This window comes from Phyllostomus hastatus, unplaced genomic scaffold, assembly GCF_019186645.2.
Source record: "Phyllostomus hastatus isolate PE091 unplaced genomic scaffold, TTU_PhHast_1.1 phas_contig_81, whole genome shotgun sequence".
NCBI lineage: Eukaryota > Metazoa > Chordata > Mammalia > Chiroptera > Phyllostomidae > Phyllostomus > Phyllostomus hastatus.
Window position 1 is genome coordinate 2,321,059 of NW_025333962.1, and position 13,416 is coordinate 2,334,474.

Here is a 13,416-nt window from a genome sequence, read left to right on the forward strand (position 1 = left end):
TGCACATGAGCAGAGGACAAGCAAGGAGACGGACAAACAGACAGGGCAAACTATTTACAATTAACAAATCTGTTGCCAGTGGAAATAGCCCTTTCACGAAGTTACAAGAAAAAAGCATTTCTGGGGCCCCATGCATGGGAGGTTGAGGTTTGGTGGTAAGATTTATTAGGGTCAAAGGAAACACAAAAGACTGTCTTAGGTTTAGCTCCATCTCGCTGAGGAAAAAGTCCAGCCTTGTCTTCATTAAGTCCAGAACAAAGGGCAGTGTCCGAAAGTTCTGTGCCATGCCAAAGCTTAATCTAGTTAGCATAATCTGTGTTCCTGGCTGCACTCCGTTGCATTGCCATACCCAGGCTCACGTTTGCAGCCTGCACTTGGACTCTGTGCAGCTGCTAGACCACATGGCTGCTACGGAGACAGAACACAGAATGAATGGGGAGAGTGCATGTTACCAAACCAGAGAGAGACACAGAGCTCGCACAAGAGCACGCTTTGTTAAGCTTGGATCATATTATATCAGGCTGGGGAGAACCAGGCACCCTTTCAAAATAACCCGTCAGCTTCCTAATCCTTCATGGGCTTCTGATGTGTCCTTTCCCTAACCAGTTCATTTCCTAGATCTTCCGGGGTTCTGCATCATTTATCCGATTTGATTTTTTTAAAGATTTTATTTATTTATTTTTAGAGAGAGGGGAAGGCAGGGAGAAAGGGAGGGAGAGAAACAACAAGGTGTGGTTACCTCTTGTGCCCCCCCACCCCCCGCCCACTGAGGACCTGACCTGAAACCCCAGCATGTGCCCTAACTGGGAATAGAACCAGCAACACTTTGGTCTGCAGGGTGGCACTGAATCCACTGAGCCACACCAGCCAAGGCTCCAATTTGATTCTTTTTCATGGCTATGCTCTGCTTCTTGTGGTCTTCATTTTAGTTCCTTCTGTGCATGCCTCAAACTGGAGGGACCTCCCCTGTGCCATCTTGACTTCTACTAGGCATGCGCCCAGCAAAGGAATTTCTCCCACTGTTTTATACTTCCCTTGATAATTCTGGCTGATGACTTGTAATAATCTTTCCTACCTGTTTGGGGGATTAGGTCCTGAGGACAGAGAATGCAGTGGTCCCCTGGGGAATGTGTGAAGCTGTAGCTTCCTAACGAAGCAGGCTTATTGTCCAGTTCAGCTCCCTAGTTGATTATGTGTAAAAAATGTCTGGTTCCCTTTGCTCTCTTTATTAATATCTAGCTGCCGACACTAACAAACTGGGTGAAAGGTGGTACAGTTTATTTTATTACTCTTTCATAATTTCTGTAAGTTAAATATTTCAAATAGAAAGTTAGAAAAATGCATCCATAGATGGTTAGAGCAGCTTTGTTGGGAGTTGGCATCTGGGCCCAATTTTGAGATGGGGACAAGTTGTGTGCTCTTGGGGGAGGGTCTTCTGGGGGAGGGGACAGGAGTGGGAGGCTAGAGATGGGACAGAGTAGACTCTGATGAGCCTGGAGGGGAGTGTGGAGCTGTGAGCTCTGTAGGGGAGAGTCCAGGTGACAAGTGGGGACCTCATGGATGCAAGGGTGGGCTGCTGAGTGCTGGAATGGTGGGAGTCTAGGGAGATGTGGAGGTCAGGCTTCTACACACACACAGTTTGAATATCAAACATGCCAGGGAAGTGCCAAATGGGCCACAGGGTCTGGAATTTGGGAGGAAGTGCCTCCCAATGCAGGCACCACTTGGTGCCATTGGCTTGTGGACATCATGAAATCATGTAGCTGGATGAAGTGGTGAGGTTGAAGGGAGGTGGAGGGCTCCCCAAGGCTGCCCCTCACTTCACACTATAGGCAAGCACAGGGCACAGAGCGGCCTGAAGGGCTCTGACCAGTGGACTTGGATAGAAGTGACAGAGCGAGTGATGGAGCCCAGGCAAGCCAGATGGCGGGGGAGGGTAGGAAGCAGATGGATACAGCACAGGAGGGGTTGCAGGCATTTGTGGCTGGTTTCCATTTACAGTTTCCTTGTTGAAGTTTCCTGGGGAGACAGTGGGTTAAGGGACAACACACAGGCTCTCAGACTTTCCCTGAGAGGGGAGCAAACAACTGGGGATGAGAGGTTCAAACACTGTGTCAAAGACTGAATTGTGTACCCCATAACCACTTGTGGAATCCCTGAGCCCCAGCGTGACTATATTTGGAGATGGGCTTTTAGGAAGTAATTAAGTTTCAATGAGGTGGTTTCAATGGGTGGGGCCCTGATCCCATAGGACCAGTGTCCTAACGAGAAAAAATACCATCAAGAGTGAGAGGGCTGTCTGCACACTATGGAGAGAGGCCCCATCAAAAACCTGCCTTGATGGCACCCTGGTCTTGGATGTCCAGCGTCCCTCCAGGGCTGTGAGAGAATGAATATCTGTTGTTTAAGCTGCCCAGCCCATGGTGATTGCTATGCAGCCTGACTTGACTGAGACACTTAGGAAAACAGTATGGTGATTTCTGGAAAAATTAAACATGGAATTACCATATGATCCAGCAATTCCATTTTGGGTATATACCTGTGATACTGTGATTTATAAAAATATGTATTTAGTTTTGTACTGTTCCTGGTACAGAGCTCTTAAAATCCTTGGAATTTCTTGTAATGAGAACCATAAAGGTATCTTTTGTTATATTAATGGAGTGACTTTTGGGGCTGGTTGCCAGGAAAACCAACCAGTCTTAAGAGGGTTGGAACTTTCAGTCCCACCTCCCAACGTCAGAGGGGAGAAGGGCTGGAGGTTGTATCTATCACCGATGGCCAGTGATTTAATCAATTGTGCTTGTGTCATGAAGCCGCCACTAACACTAACACCCAAAAGGGTGGGGTTTGCAGAGCTTCTGGGTGGAAGTTCAGGGAGAGTGGTGGGCTCAGAGAGCAGGGAAGCCCCTTGTTCTTTTCCCATGCCTGGCCCTGTGCATCTCTTCCATCTGGCTGTTCCTGAGTTATATTCTTTAAAATTGTAACTGGAAAAGACACCGGTGTTCAGGCTGCCTGTCACTACCAAATCCAATAAGCAATGACAGTGATTGAATCTTTTATGGGAACTTTATTGAAATGTTCGGTGATCCAAGAAGATGATGGGTTCAAACCCTAACAAACCATCTTCCCTTCTCTTTCCTGGCCAGATCTTGTATAAGGGGCTGGGGGAGGACAAACAAGGTGCGGTGAGAGCTTTGCAATTCAGAAGCTGCAACATTCCTGTCCTGGGCAGTTAGCTGTTCCCAAGGGGGAGGGGTGGTTGTCTGCTCTCCCTGGAACAAAGGTTTGGATGTCCCCAGGCGGTAATCTTCTATCAGTGCCCCAGGAGGTTGGCTGTTTTTCCCTGGAGCCAGGATGGGCCTTATCTGTAGTTTCTAAAACAAAAGCTTAACATGCACATTACTTGCTAGACTTCTAACTTTTTACCTTAAGCTAAAATTTTCCAAGTCTTGAGTCCCCTATCATAATAAGTCAGTGACCTAGCCAGTAAATATTTTTCTGCACTCTGTGAGCCACTCTAGCAAATTTATGGAACCCGAAGACAGGGTTGTGGGAGCCTCTAGTCAGAAGCACAGGTCCTTCACCTGGGGGATCTATGCTATCTCTGGCTAGACAGGGTCACAACTGACTTAAATTGTAGGATACCTGGCCTGTGTCACAGGATTGCTTGATGTGAGCCCCCACCCCCAACCCGGGTGATTAGAAGTGTAGTAAGTGAAAAGAGTATGAGGGTAAACTACACACAGGAGTGGGTTTCCTTACACAATGCCAAAAGCAGGCATTGAAGAGATATCTGCGCACCGTCTATAGTAGCACATTCACAAAAGCCAAGGGATGGAAGCAACCCAAATGTCCATCAACGAGTGAGCAGATAAACAAAATGTAAGGGGATGTTATTCAGCCTAAAAAAGGAAGGAAATACTGACACATCGTGGATGAGCCTGGAGGGCATCGTTGGCAGGGCATCAGCAATCACTAGAGGATAACACCGCGTTATTCCTCTCACATGAGTCCCTAGAGGAGTCAGGTTCACAGACACAGAATGGAGTGGGTGTGTGTGTGCCAGAAGCCGAGGAGAGGATGGGGTTCCAGGTTGATGGATATGATTTGGGAAGTTGATAAAAGTGCTGGACGGTGGGGATGGCTGAACGACAGTGAGATACGCATAAAGCCCCTGAACTGTGCACTTGACAAGCACTAAGACCACAGTAAGTAAGCAGAAACTCTGCTGTGAAAACCCACTAGCAGGCTAGGGCAGGTGCGCCCAAAACCTGGCACACGATCTAGCCCAAGGTACGAGCAGAGCGCGGGGCTGACCGAGCTGGAGGCACCGCTCCTCCCACGTCCTCTCGCTGTTACTCCCGCCGCCAGGGGCCGCTAAGGCGCGCGTCCGCGCAACGCCCCCATCCTTCCCCCCAACCCCCCGCCCCCAGGCCGCTCTTTCCCGTCGCCTCACTAGTGCCCAAAATGGCGGCTGCGGCGCTGTTCCGGGGCGCGGCGCTGGGGTGTAGCAGCCCTGCCTGGCGGCTGCGCACAGTCTCAAGGCACCGCCTGGCCCACAGCTTAGGCGGTCACGGAAGCGACACGGCTAGCGGCGCGGCCTGGACCTGCTTTCCGTTGGGCGAGCGCGCCCTGTTACGCGTGCGTGGGCCGGACTCGGCTCCCTTCCTTCTCGGGCTGCTGACCAATGACCTGCCGCTTCCGGGTACTGAGGCCCCTGCGGCCTTCTCCCTGGCGCGTGCGGGCTACGCCCACTTCCTAAGCGTCCAGGGACGAACGCTGTATGACGTCATTCTCTACGGGTGAGAGTGGACTGTCGGAGAAGGGAAGCCAGGAGAGGGGGCACCTATGGGGAAGATGGGGAATCAGTGGGAGCGGGGCACCAAGGGAGGAGTGGGGTCTTGGAAGGAGGCGGTACCCAGGGGAAGGCCTTCTGGGGGAGGACACCTGAGGATGGGGATATCTTGGAGCACTTGGGCAGGGCTTCTATAGGTGGGCGGAAGGAGCACTCAGGTACGAGCCAGCAAAGCGCTTCGTGGTGGTGGCGGTGGCGGTGGCCGTGGCGGTGGCGGCGGGGATGGGGAGGGGGCAGCTACTGGGCGCCGCTGCACCTGGCCTTGGCTCCCATTCAGTCTTGCCCTGGTCGCCCTGTTTCTCTGCACGAAGGAGCGACGACTGCAGGGAGCGGCTTCTGCGTGACCAACTTGGGCCACGACTTCCCGATTTCTAGAGTTTCCCCTGCATTTCCCTCCCAAATCTCCCTATATCCAGTGATATTCCTGTTTGGCGTTGTACGTCAGTCTGTGTCGACATCATGACCTACATGATGGTCACGGGGCCCGCCTCTAGTGCAATTCCGGGCCGTGGGTCGGAAGTCACGCGGGGTCTGTCCTCTGGGCCACGCCCTGGTAACTTCCACGCCTCCTCCCGTGTGGAGAAGTCCACATCTTTCTCCTTGGACTCTCGTAGAGGAAGAGGAGCTCGGTGTTTAGTGGCTTGTTGAGAGGGGTATGCTTCAGGTGACTTGGACTCAACTATAGCTCGCTCTGCAAGTGGTATTACCTGATAGCTTGGTTGGAATAAAACTTCAGGTGCAAAGTTTCACTGAGAATTGTGAAGCCATGGCTTATCTCTCTTTGCTGGCATTTCTATTGAGAAGCCCCGTTCCCTTTTGTTTTGGAGCAATGATAGCTCGTAGGGGCACTTCATCTGATGATATTTTGGGTTTTCTTTCCTGTGGTGTTGCCAGAAGCTTGGTGGGCCTGTTTTCCTGTTTTAATGGACGCCGCCTTGCCCCTTGTTTGCATACTGCGTGGGGCTGCTGTGTCATCCGGTCCGAGGGCAGATCTGTGATTAGACACACGTGGCCCAAGCCCAAATTGTCTGCTATCTGGCCCTCTACAGAAAACATTTGCAATCCCTGCTATGTTTCAGATGCCAAGGTCGGGAGAGTATGTATAAAGGGGACTAAACAGTAATGGAAGAAAATAACAATAAAAATTAAGTAAAAAAAAAAAAAAGCCAAAGAAACAGATGCCATGGTCTTTGTCACACACACCTTATTACATTCCTCTAGTTGATTTAATTTCTTTATCGTACAGCCTGCATTCTTTGATTACCTTGAGCCCTCTGTCACTATTTTTCAGTAGCATCTATTTTGGTCATTACTGCTTTTAATTTATTAGTGTTGTAATGGTGGTGTTTTGATAGCCGAGTTTCCTTGCTGCATCTGCAGTCTGCCTTTACATCTTTTTGCCTTTGTGTTCTTGTTAAGGAGTTTTTATTCTTATAAGTTGCCTTACAGTGTAAAGTGGTTTCTTAGTTTTGCCTCTCTTTGCACTTTTTCTCTGCAACGTCATTGCCTTGCTGCTGTGCCAGCAGGTCCTGTACCAGCACATGCACTTGGCATCTCTTTTCAGACATTGCTTGTGCCCTGATCTGACCTGCAGAAAAATTGGTTTTTCTCTCAGCTAATTCCTGAGAATGGAGTATTGTGCCACTTGCTGTTCAGTGTGTTAAGGAAATTGGGGGCCACTGTGATGTTGCCCCTTACCTAGTTTTCTTTCTGAGATTCCAACACAAAAGTTCTGTGTAGGGAGGGGTAGGATAGCCCTTTATTCCATCAGAGACACTGCAGAGGTAGTGGCCTTGCTTCTCCTCAGCAGTGAGGAGAGGGAAGGGGTGAAGACACAACTTGCCCCCCACCCATTGGATGGCTGCTCCCAGGCCTGGGTGGTTGCTGGGCGGTATCCAGACTCATCTCCCAGTTCTCTTCTGTGGTGTGAGGCATTGGGGGCAGAGTCTACTCTCCTTCTCACCTGCCTGACACTTCTTTTGTGGCTTAACTCTTCTGGTTGGTTCATGGAGTTAATTCACATGTTCCTTCCCCACCTTGTTGCTCTCTGCAGTTTACCTACATCTGATTTCTCTGGGGTTTGCTCTTTGGGAATAGGGCAGTGCTGGGTCTGATCGCCACCCTGGAGGCCAGTGTGCTTTCCTGCTTTCTCTGTGTTAGCTCCCTGCCTGCCATTTTCTCTGCATCCTCTCTCTGGAATTTTTCATTTCAGCTCTCACGCTTCTGATTCTCTGTCCTTCAGTCATTTCTCAGAGCATCCTGTTCTTGTGTCCTGGATGCAGCACCTTCTCTTGGGTGCACTTTTTCTTTGTAAAGTAGACTTATATCAGCCTTACAAACAAAATAGCTAGTTATTTTACCAGCAAATGAGTTCATCTGGGAATGTCAGAGGAATTGCAACTGGGGATGTTAAAGATTTTATTTTATTTTTTAGAGAAAAGTAAAGTGAGGGAGAAATAGAGGGAGAGAAACATTAGTCAGTTGCCTTCTGCATGCCCTAAACTGGGGACCTGGCTTGCACCCAGGCACATTCCCTGATTGGGTATTGAACCTGTGACTTCTTGGTTCACAGGTTTGCACTCAATCCACAGATCTTACACCAGCCAGGGCAGGAGGGGTTGTTTTGAGCAGAGATTCGTTGGAGGAAAGGGGGAGTTCAGGGTTGGTGGTAGGCAGCTTCTCATTTGCTGGGTTGTTGCTGGGCAGAGAGAACATCTTTCTTTTAGAAGTAAGGTTCTTCTTGTTGGAGTTGGCAAAGGGCAGTGAGCAGCGTGTGTGAGCATTCCACCTTCAGGGCTTTCCAACCTGATTTTAACTAGGCTTTTCTTTATTCACTTTCACAATTTTAGAGCAGTTTCAGCAAAATTGAGGGGAAGGTGCAGAGATTTCCCATACATACATTGTAGGAAATCCCTACTATCAGCACTCGCCACCAGAGCGGTGCATTAGTTACAACCAGTGAACCTCCATGGACACATCATCCAGAGTCCATAGTTTACGCTGGGTTCACTCCTGGTGGTGTACATTCTGTGGGCTTGGACAAACGGATAATGACACGTAGCCACCATTGCAGTGTCCTACAGAGTAGCTTCACTGCCCTGAAAATTGTCTGTGCTCTGCCAGTTCCTCCCCTCCCCCCTCCCCTCCCCTCCCCTCCCCTCCCCCCTTCCCTCCCCACAAACCCTGGCAACCACTGATCTTTTTACTGCCTCCTTAGTTTTTGCCTTTTCCAGAATGTCAGGTGATTGGATTGTACAGTAGGTGATCACGTCCAGTTGGTTCCTTCCACCTGGCAATACACATTTCAGTTCCTCCATGTGTCTTTTCATGGCTTGATAGCTGGCTTCTTTTTGTGCTGGATAATATTTTGTCATATGGCTGTAGCACAGTTTATTTATCCATTCACCTACTGAAGTTTTGGCAATTACGAATAAAGCTGTAAACATGCATGTGCAGGTTTTTTTATGGACATAAGTTTTCAACTCCTTTGAGTTTAACTCAACTCCTTTGACTTAATACCAAGGACTGCAGTTGCTTGTAAGAGTATGTTTGGTTTTGTGAGAAACTGCCAACTGTCTTCCAAAATGGCTGCATCATTCTGCATTCCCACCAGCTCCTGCTGCCCCGCATCGTCACCCATATTTGATGATGTCGGTGTTCCTGGTGTAGGCCATTCTCATGTGTGTAGTGGTAGCTCGTTACTTTGATTTGCATTTCCCAGAGGACATGTCATGTGGAGCATCCTTTCATGGCTCATTTGTGTTCCTGTACATCTTCTTTGCTGAGGTGTCTGTTAAGGTCTTGGACCCATTTAAACATTTTTAAAAAAATATTTTATTTATTTATTTTTAGGGGGGCAGGGAGAGATGGAGAGAAACATTAACGTGTGGTTGCCTCTCACACACCCTCTACTGGGGACCTGCCTAGAAATCCAGGCATGTTCCCTGATTCCAGTGACCCTTTGGTTTTCAGGCCAGCTTTCAGTCCACTGTGTCACACCAGCCAGGGCTTGGCCCATTATTTAATCAGGTTGTTTCTTCCCTTTCTTCCTCCCTCCCTGTTAAAGATTTTATTATTTATTTTTAGCGAAGGGAAGGGAGAGAGGCAGGGGGAGAGACACATCAATGTGTGAGAGAAACATTGATCAGTTGCTTTTTGCACACCCCCAACTGGGGACCTGGCCTGCAACCCGGTATGTACTCTGACTGGGAATCGAACTGGTGACCTTTAGGTTTGCGGGACAGTGTGCAACCAACTGAGACACACAAGTCAGGGCAGGTTGTTTGTTTCTTATTGTTGGATTTTAACTGGCATTTGTGTGTTTTGGATGACTGTGCTTTGTCAGAGGAGACTTTTAAAATCTTTTCTCCCGGTCTGTGGCCTGTCTTCTCCTTTCTTGTGACAAGGCTGTAGCTTTGGAAGGTCTTTGTCTTTTCTCATTCCTGCCACATAAGTGTTTCCTCAGCCTGGATCCTCCTGGTGGAGGTCTTCCTCATGTGCTGGCTGCTGAGGAGGTGCTCCTGTTCCAGCCCTGCTGCTGTGCCTTTGGTGTGATGCCCTCCTGTCTGTGTGACAACCTCTGGGAGCTGTTTTGCCTGGGCTGCTGTTGGGGTTCAGATGGTCCTCCACTCCTGTTTCCAGTCATGCTGTCTCTACTGCTACGCAAGATTTTAAAAATAAAAATATACCTGCACATGGTTAAAAAAAGGCTTGTCATAGAAAGTGAATGACTGCTGCTTCCCTTCTTGCCCACATGGATCTACCCTCTCCAGAGGCAGCTCCTTTTAAAAAAACTTTATTTTGGCATAATTATAGATTCACAGAAGGTACAAAAAAATGTACGGGGGATCCCATGCCCTGAACCCAGTTCCCTGAATGGCAGCATCTTGCCTGCTGTGTCCAGGGGATGGACACAGGCCATCCATGGAAAGATCAGTTTCCTCAGGTTTCACGTGCTCGAGCATGTGCGAGTGCAGGTCTCTGCGATCTGACCACAAATGTGTACCCATGTGACCTCAAGACCTCAAGAGCTCCAACATCAGCCCACGCTTCCTTCTTTCCTCTGCAGGCCCCCTTTCCCTTGCCATCCCCTTAGCCCCTCAGCCCCTTGCCTCTTCTTCCTCCGTCTCTAATTGTGGTGTTTCAGGAATGTGCAAGTGGTCACTGCCCATGTCACCCTTCAACTCCACCCAGATGGTATCAGTGGTCTGTCCCTGAACCAGTCCGTAATCTTTCAGTGGTGTCCCTGCTGCTTTTGATTTGTGTTTGCATCATCAGGATGATGCTGAGCTTTTCCTGTGCTTATTTGCATCAGCTCCCCTAAACTCTGTTTCTTCTGGCTGCTCTCGTTTTTGACGTTCTGTGAGGACATTTAGAAGGTGAGGGACCAGTCTGACTTGCTATGGCAGCTGCCCTTCCCCACCCTCCCCACACTGTTACTCTGTCCTTCGTGGGCCCACGGCCACTGGTTGTGGGCGAGTGTGTGGACACAACGGGGCATGTGTGTGGGGCGAGCCTTGCACTGAGACCTTGCATACTAGTTGAAGAGCTCTGGGGGAAGGCGCAGGTACCCAATGATGGCCTTTCTTGTCCCTGCTCCCAGCAGGTCTTACTCCCTTGTCTCAGCTGCCACCACTGTGGGACCTTGTTCAATCCACATATACAACCGAGACCCCAGCTGTGCTTGAGCATCTCTTCATAACCCCCCACCCCCACCCTGGTCTAACACAGCACTGGCCTTGCCTCTGTGCTTATCTGTCTGAAGAAGCCTGTGCTACACCGCTGTACCTGGTCAGCACACCAGACTGCCTGGGACATTGGCACGCTTGTGGGCTGCCTGGAGTGGGGGTTGGGGCGGTTCTTAGGCTTGACTTGTGCAGGTGGGGGGGTGGGCATGGCCTCACCACTCCAGAGTGCCCCTCCCCTCTGGAAATTTGCATGTGATCCCAGCCTTAGGATCCTGGCTTCTCCAGGATTCTGAGGCTGAAGGAGGCAGCTCCTGTCTTCAGGGTGGGTTTTTCGGCACCTTTCTGCCTTACCTTGAGTGCCAGACACCACTGGGGTCTCCAGGCCCATGGCCCAGGTGGGAAGGGCATGGAGGAGTCCTGCAGAGGCTGTGGGGAAGGGCATGGAGGAGTCCTGCAGAGGGCAGTGTGCCCTGCAGTGTGCATTGGAATGGGAGGATTGGAGCTGTGGCCTGGCTCTGCATGCTCAGCCCTCACTGTGACGTCTGGCAGACCCCCACTCCACCACATGCTACTGTCCCTTCCTGTAGGCTCCTGGAGCAGGCTGACCAAGCGCCCACTTTCCTCTTGGAGTGTGACAGTTCGGTGGTGAGTGCGCTCCAGGAGCACCTGGTGCTGCACAAGATTCGGCGGAAGGTTGCAGTGGAGCCATACCCTGAGTTGCGTGTTTGGGCGGTGCTGCCCTGCACCCCCGAGGTGGAGGCCAGTGGGGCCATGCTGCTGCCCAAGCCCCAGGGTGCCACCATCCTCACCCGTGATCCCCGCACTGTCCGCATGGGCTGGCGGCTCCTCACCCAGGATGAGGGCCCTGCCCTGCTGCCCAGGGCCCGTCTAGGGGATGTCTGGGATTATCACCGACACCGGTATCAGCAAGGTATGGGGGTGCAGATTGGGGGGGTCCCAGCAGGGACCAGTTAGAGGTGACGGGGGAAGTGGGAGGAGCCAGTGGAGAGTGTGGCTGTAGTCAGGCCAGGAGTCCTCCTCTAGTGACTAGGATTGAGAGCCACACAGCCGCCCACCAGGGCACAGGGAAGGGGGTTGGCAGGCAGAGGATGAGGTGCTACAGAAGTGGGGTGGAGCATGCCTGGTCTCTTTCGGCTGAGCCCTGGCTCCTGAGGGCACCTCAGCCCTTACTGACTCTCTCCCTTTCCACCCCCACAGGTGTTCCAGAGGGGGTCCATGACCTGCCCCCAGGAGTGGCCCTGCCCTTGGAGTCCAACCTGGCCTTCATGAATGGCGTCAGCTTCACCAAAGGCTGCTACATTGGCCAGGAGCTGACAGCCCGCACCCACCACATGGGCATCATCCGCAAGCGCCTCTTCCCGGTGCAGCTTGTGGGCCCTCTCCCCTCAGGCGTTATCACCCCAGGCACCGTGGTGCTCACTGAGTCTGGACAGGCCGCCGGCAAGTACAGGGCAGGCCAGGGGGATGTGGGGCTGGCCCTGCTGCACTTGGACAAGGTCAAGGGCCTTCTCCACGTCAGAACTGCAGGTGGGGGCCAGGTGGCCCTGACTGCCTCTGCGCCGGACTGGTGGCCCACAGCTGCTAAGTAGCCCAGATGTCCCTGCGCTCCCACAGAGTGCCTCTGTCCCTTTGCACCCCTGCAGGTGGGCCTGGGAAGGTCTCTGAGCATAAGTGGGGCTCCTAGGCAGCTGCAGGTGTGGCAGCTGTGCTGCTGTGCCAGGCCACTCCAACCCACCATGCTCCTTACAGAGGACCCAGCCTCTGCTGGTGGCTCTGATTTGGGGGCAGCAGGAGTGACCCCTGCAGCTGCCTTTGCTGAGCCAAGCCCCATCTTCCAGCAGGCCTCAGACGAGGCTTCAAACCATGTCTGTCTGGAGGCCATTTGTCTGTCAGCCAAGGACAGGAGTGAGGACTTGCCTTGTGGGCCTTCCCCTGTCTCCGGACTGCTCAGTCTTCTCCAGGGCTGGCCTGGCACTGAGGCATTGCAGCACCGGGATGGCAAGGGGCAGATGGCTCTGGGAATTGCCTCCCATGTGGGCTTAGGGCTTGTGTCAGGGCAGGAATCATGTGGCAGGTGCCGTGGTGGTGTCTGCAGATGGTGGCACGTGCTGTCCACAAGCCCTACAAACAGTTCTCCAAGTGCACCTCTGCACTAAGTGGCCTGGGCAGGCCCTCCTCCTCCTAGAGCCTGCGTGCCAAGAGGAGCTTCCGCTTGGTGGATTGCTGCTGTTTTCTGATGTGGCCCTGCCTTCGTGGTAAGAGGATCCTTGTTTCCTCCTTTAAACCACTGAAGTCCATCCTCCCACTGCAGTGTGAACATAGCTATGGGTGACCGACAGATGCTCCAGAGTGAAAATTAAAGTTTGACCCATGAGAGGCTCGTGTGGATTTCTGGTTTCATTTTGGTGGAAGGCACTGGGACTTGGTTTTGGACAGAGTAGATGTGTCAAGAAGGTCTCCCTTGACTAGCTGAGGTAAAATATTTACACCAGATAAAATATTGTGGTTGACTGGATTGACAAGATCAGAGGCTGGAGCTCTGGGGGCTCTGAGTTAGGGTCTGAGGCCCTGTATGAGGAGACTGTCAGGCCTGCCCTAGGAGGAGGGCCAAGTGGGGAAGGAGGCAGCCTGGTGCCCACAGATCGAAAGGATCCTGCCAAGAACTTGCAGCCATGTGTAGTTTTGGTGTTGACCCTGGAGGAAATGGGGTGGGGGTGGCGCCAGAGTGGAAGGGGCCCTGCGGTGGCACTGGGGCAATGAAGGTGAGGGGGATGGGGGGTGAGGGAACTGAGGGGGGACCCAGCCAGCCCTCCAGGGCAAGGCCCCTCTTCAGGCAGTGCTGTGCCCCAA

General features: G+C 51.8%; 1 protein-coding gene across 2 annotated transcripts; it reads left to right on the plus strand.

The window, feature by feature from the left end:
• Positions 1-4,459: 4,459 nt before the first annotated feature.
• IBA57 (iron-sulfur cluster assembly factor IBA57) lies at positions 4,460-12,943 on the plus strand. 2 transcript variants are annotated; one of them, XM_045850549.1, is made up of 3 exons: positions 4,460-4,805; positions 11,133-11,476; positions 11,764-12,943. In XM_045850549.1, exons 1-3 carry the CDS (start codon positions 4,471-4,473, stop codon positions 12,153-12,155), a joined length of 1,071 nt encoding a protein of 356 aa, XP_045706505.1. In that variant the 5' UTR covers positions 4,460-4,470; the 3' UTR covers positions 12,156-12,943. The 2 variants fall into 2 exon arrangements, with proteins under 2 accessions (XP_045706505.1, XP_045706507.1); XM_045850551.1 differs by lacking the exon at positions 4,460-4,805 and adding an exon at positions 4,820-5,016.
• Positions 12,944-13,416: the final 473 nt, after the last annotated feature.